We start from the raw sequence: 4,509 nt of genomic DNA on the forward strand, positions 1-4,509 counted from the left end.
GAGTTGCCGCCATGTGATTGGCTGATTAGAAATTAAGTGTTAACGAGCAGTTGGACAGGTGTACCTAATAAAGTGGCCGGTGAGTGTATATGTGGTGTTATCTTCACAGCTAATAATATTAACTCAGGAGCTAATGCTATGTTGAAATTAGTAACATATACATGGTGTTAGCTCCACAGCTAATTATATTAGCTCAGGAGCTAATGCTAGTAACATATACGTGGTGTTATCTCCAGAGCTAATTATATTAGCTCGGGAACTAATGCTAGTATCATCACATTTATTGTCACACATTAACTCTCTACTGTAGTCTCAAATGCATTGCGTCAGTAACAAAATGGCAACGTGCTTAAGTGAAAAATGTAATAAACGAATCCAGTTTTTGAAGTATTTAAATGTTTTCATGCGTCACAAACAACAACTTTTAGTAAAACTGAGAAATAACGTGACATTAGTCTGAGAGCCCTTTAAATTAGTGCTTACAGTCATGTCAGGAATGTCTCTTTTTGTTTTTTTGTTTTGTTTTATGGTCTACAGCCCATTTCCCATCTCCTTTTATCCTCTCAGATGACTCCAGAGCAGCTGGAGACTCTAYTAGCAGAGAAGCAGCACCTGACAGACCTGCTGCAGACACTACAGCATCCCTCACCCAAGGTCTGTGTGAATAATGTCTGCCACCTCCACTCAGCTTCTTTTTCTCTCTGTGTGATTGTAGRCTGAAATATGTGGGAGTATTACCTGTTAGTCATCAGACGTGATGTTAACTCATATCTGATTCCGTGAAATGATGCTAAATGTTAGCGTACAAAGCTACTGTTAAGCTGTCAGGAATAGTTAGACGACACCAGCAGCTTGATTTGGTGTTTGTTTGTGAAAGTGCCTCRGTGCTGAATCATGTTTCCCTCCTCAGAGGGGGGAACCCTCTGTGGCCTCGCTGAGGGAGAGCTACCTGTCCTCTCTGAGCAGCCTGGAACAGGAAAACCAGCAGCTAAGACAGGAACTTTCCAAGGTGTGCTCGCAGCTGGACGCTTCAAACCAAGCCTGTCAGGAGAAGTATGAACAGGATCTGCTCAGTCCCTCCATCGACAAGCAGCTGGACCAGCACCAGGACCAGCACCAGGACAGGTAGATGACCACAACCAAACGAGTTCAAACAGTTCCAGTCCTGGTCATTGTTAGACTCTGTTGTTTCAGGTTTCAGGAGCGGCAGAACACCGGTCACTATGAAGGAAACATCCAGAGACTGTTTCAAGAGCTTCAGACCGTGACTCAGACCCCCACAGACCGGCCCCACAGCCAGACCCAGGTCAACAGGACTCCTCCCTCCTCCTCTTCATCCAGCTGCAGTACCAGACTGATCAGGATGAATGCAGCATCCAGTAAACCTGCTGCTGAGGGTTCAGGCTCAGAGGACTGTCTGGCCTCAGGCTCCAGGGAGAAAGGGACTCCCTCTCCTTCCTTAGAGGTTCGGATCTTTAAAAAGAGAAACGACTCAGTGATGCTGCCCTTCGTTTACAGGTTTGTTCTTGTGTTTCCCTCCCAGAGGCCTCCGTCTGCATCGCCCATACACAGCATGATCCACGGCTTCCTGGAGGAGGAGATCCTGAGGTCTGAGGAGCTGCTGCAGAAACTGGACCTCCACATCCAGGGGATGAGAGAGAGCAACACCAGGACTGCGTTCAAGTACCGGACCAGTAGCACCAGTTAGGCTCTGAGTGACTCTGAATTCTTCACAGCTCTCTAAGGCAGCTGAGAGCTTTGATTTCACTCATAAAACTGAACATCCACTCTCTGCTCATCATTTCCTCTTTGTTTAGGTTCAGATTCACGCAGCAACAGAAGCAGGAGTTGTTTTCCTGCTGTGCCTTTTAATGCTTTAACTTATTTCTTTTGTCAGGAGAGCCGCTTTAAGCTAACTACATGTGGAAACATTAAAACATGCTTAAAGTCAACTCCTAGCCTTCCTTGAATGAATGCATACCACCCATAAAAACTCATGAGATTTAAACTGAGATGATCTAATGATGAGAAACCTTGTGAATGATGTTATCTCCTCATGCAGTATGAAATGTGTTGGTGTCAGGAGTCCTCATTTCATTAGGTTATTAGGTTAGTGTTAGTTAAGACCAATTAACTGTGACAGCCTCCTTAATTCAGAGTTATCCAGTTGTAGATCAGATAATTACTTTTTGAGATTTTCATTAAACCCATCCAATGATTGATGAGAGTTTTTGCTGAGTTAGCTAAAGTTAAAGCTGAACCAGACTCAGTTGCTGTCATGTAGTTGGGTGATATTGGCAAAACATACAGTTTATAAATCACGATTAATTGTTGCGTTTAGCTGACAGCAATGTGATTAATTACACTTGCATGATTTTGACTCTAAACCGTATTTTAAATTTATACTTACAAAAATTCAGTCAAACTATCTTCTTTATTTATCATTAATTGTTTGGATTAAAAAAAGTCAGTAAAATATATCATATGGGGACAAACAGTGATATTTGAGAAGTGAAATTAAGTTTTTTTTTTTTATCAAAACAATCACTGATTTATAAAGGTAAATCAGGAAAATTAACAAGGCTGCCCAAACTTTCGCACCTCAATGTAACAAACCCACCTTGTTATCTCCTTCCAGCGCTGATTTTATCTTCCAAAAGTAACAGACTGAGAACATCGTGGATTCTCAGCTGAGTAGATTTGTGTCACTGGAGGAGGGTTTGTTGTGTCTAGTAGTGCTGGACGGTATACCGGTTCGTACCGAATACCGTTTTTTATTTTTGTTATGATATGAATTTTCTGAATACCGACATACCTGTTTAAATAGTCTGAACACGTTCGGAACRTTTTGTCGCAGCCACCAGTGAGCTGTTTCCTGGGGAACACTTTTCTTCGCAACACCGCTATGTGCGTTAGCGTGCTAATGTTATTGTTGGAGCAGCTTGTTGCAGCGGCGGGTGGCCGCGTGCTTTTATTAATGGACGTTAAAAAAACATCCGCTTTCGCCATCGCTGAATGTAGTAAACACCTCTTCAGTGACGTGCACGGTTAGATTTAACACGTGACGTTAATATGGAGACGTGGAGACACATGGAGACTTTAACGTGCTTCTATTGTGAAAAACCGGGGGGGGGGGAGTTTTGTAGCGGAGTTGAGTTGACTGGTGGGCAAGGTGAGTCGTCCCAATAAGTTTTATTAAATAACATAAAACAGTAGACCCGATAATAAACTTTTCTTAACCCTCCTCCTTCACGACCAGACCAAAATGTGTTACTTCTTTCTCCAACCACCAATCAGAGAAAATACACATAGAGGAGGGAAACAGCGACACAGACAGAGGTACAGTAAAAGAAAAAAGTTWATAAGCAGTTTTTGTACATTTTATTATCAGCTGACCTGTGATGAAAAGAAAAATACTGTGATATACCCTGAAACAGGTGTAAATGTTGAAAATACCGTGATACAAAATTTTGGTCATACCGCCCAGCACTAGTGTCTAGCATTCTGACCCCGGTCCACATTTTCTGTCTTTCTTTGGTTTATAACGTTATTTCAGGTGATTAAATGTTTGTAGAGTTAGCATTAGCTGCTCCTCGCCACCTTCTGCCATTGGGCTCACGTGCACTATTGATGGTGAGAGTGCATCTCACGCAAAAATACATCATCGTCACATGGCAGAGAATAAATACCCGGGTTATCATCAAATGACGTCACACAAAAAGTGACAGGTGACCCGCCCCTTTTAGGGCGGGACTTACAGTCAAGCCCCTCCCCCTCCTTCCCTCCCCCTCCTCACTTCCTCTTTTCCTTAACCGTAATCCTATCCTTCACCGCATACTTCCTCTTTTCAACAGATGTTAGCCTAACCGCATCCTTTGCAAAAGTTTCAAGTGACCTTAGACTTACTGTCATCTCCCAACCCTTAAACCTGTCAAAGTGTGAAACTTCTCATCAAATTGGTCCATCATCCAATCAGCTCCTGTTTTACGCCCCTGATCCCACCCCTCTCTCTCCTTGGCCCACCTCCTTGGTCACTCAGCCCTCCCTGAAACCTGTCAAGTCTGAAACTTTTCATCAAACATGTCCATCAACCAATCAGCTCCTGTTTTAAGCATCTGATCCCAGCCCCAATCTCTCTCCCTCTCTCTCTGCTGGACCCGCCTACATTCAGTCAGAAAAAAAAAGTTCATTTGACTTTCACATGACTTCTGCAAAAAAGGCGCTCACATACGGTGCACAGCGCTGTGTCTTCTGAAAAAATGAAAATGATTTAACACAGTTGTTTATACTTTTAGCAGCTCTTTTTATTCCACAGCTGACCTGCTAAAATGACAGATTTTCTTTTCTGGATCTCTGACAGACGGACTTCAATCTCTGAACTCGTAAAGTTCTTTTTAATTATCGCTGTCATTTTCATGAATGGACACTTTCTGATATCTGAGACAGGAAACGTAATGTTATGCATATAACTACTGTTCCCTGAAGGAAAGGAACGAGGTACAACATATG

The 4,509-nt window shown here is 42.8% G+C and overlaps 1 protein-coding gene across 2 annotated transcripts in view; it reads left to right on the top strand.

The window, feature by feature from the left end:
* The window catches only part of cep63 (centrosomal protein 63), a 12,551-nt gene extending 10,599 nt beyond the window's left edge, over positions 1 to 1,952 (top strand). For both annotated transcript variants that reach the window (XM_014022356.1, XM_014022357.1), the window contains exons 10-13: positions 568 to 654; positions 911 to 1,125; positions 1,195 to 1,465; positions 1,544 to 1,952. In XM_014022356.1, the coding sequence (XP_013877810.1) occupies positions 568 to 654; positions 911 to 1,125; positions 1,195 to 1,465; positions 1,544 to 1,708 (738 nt within the window). In that variant the 3' untranslated portion in view covers positions 1,709 to 1,952. The remainder of the gene's footprint in view (positions 1 to 567; positions 655 to 910; positions 1,126 to 1,194; positions 1,466 to 1,543) is intronic.
* Positions 1,953 to 4,509: the final 2,557 nt, after the last annotated feature.

The sequence above is a fragment of the Austrofundulus limnaeus genome, unplaced genomic scaffold (genome assembly GCF_001266775.1).
Source record: "Austrofundulus limnaeus strain Quisiro unplaced genomic scaffold, Austrofundulus_limnaeus-1.0 Scaffold326, whole genome shotgun sequence".
NCBI classification, from domain to species: domain Eukaryota; kingdom Metazoa; phylum Chordata; class Actinopteri; order Cyprinodontiformes; family Rivulidae; genus Austrofundulus; species Austrofundulus limnaeus.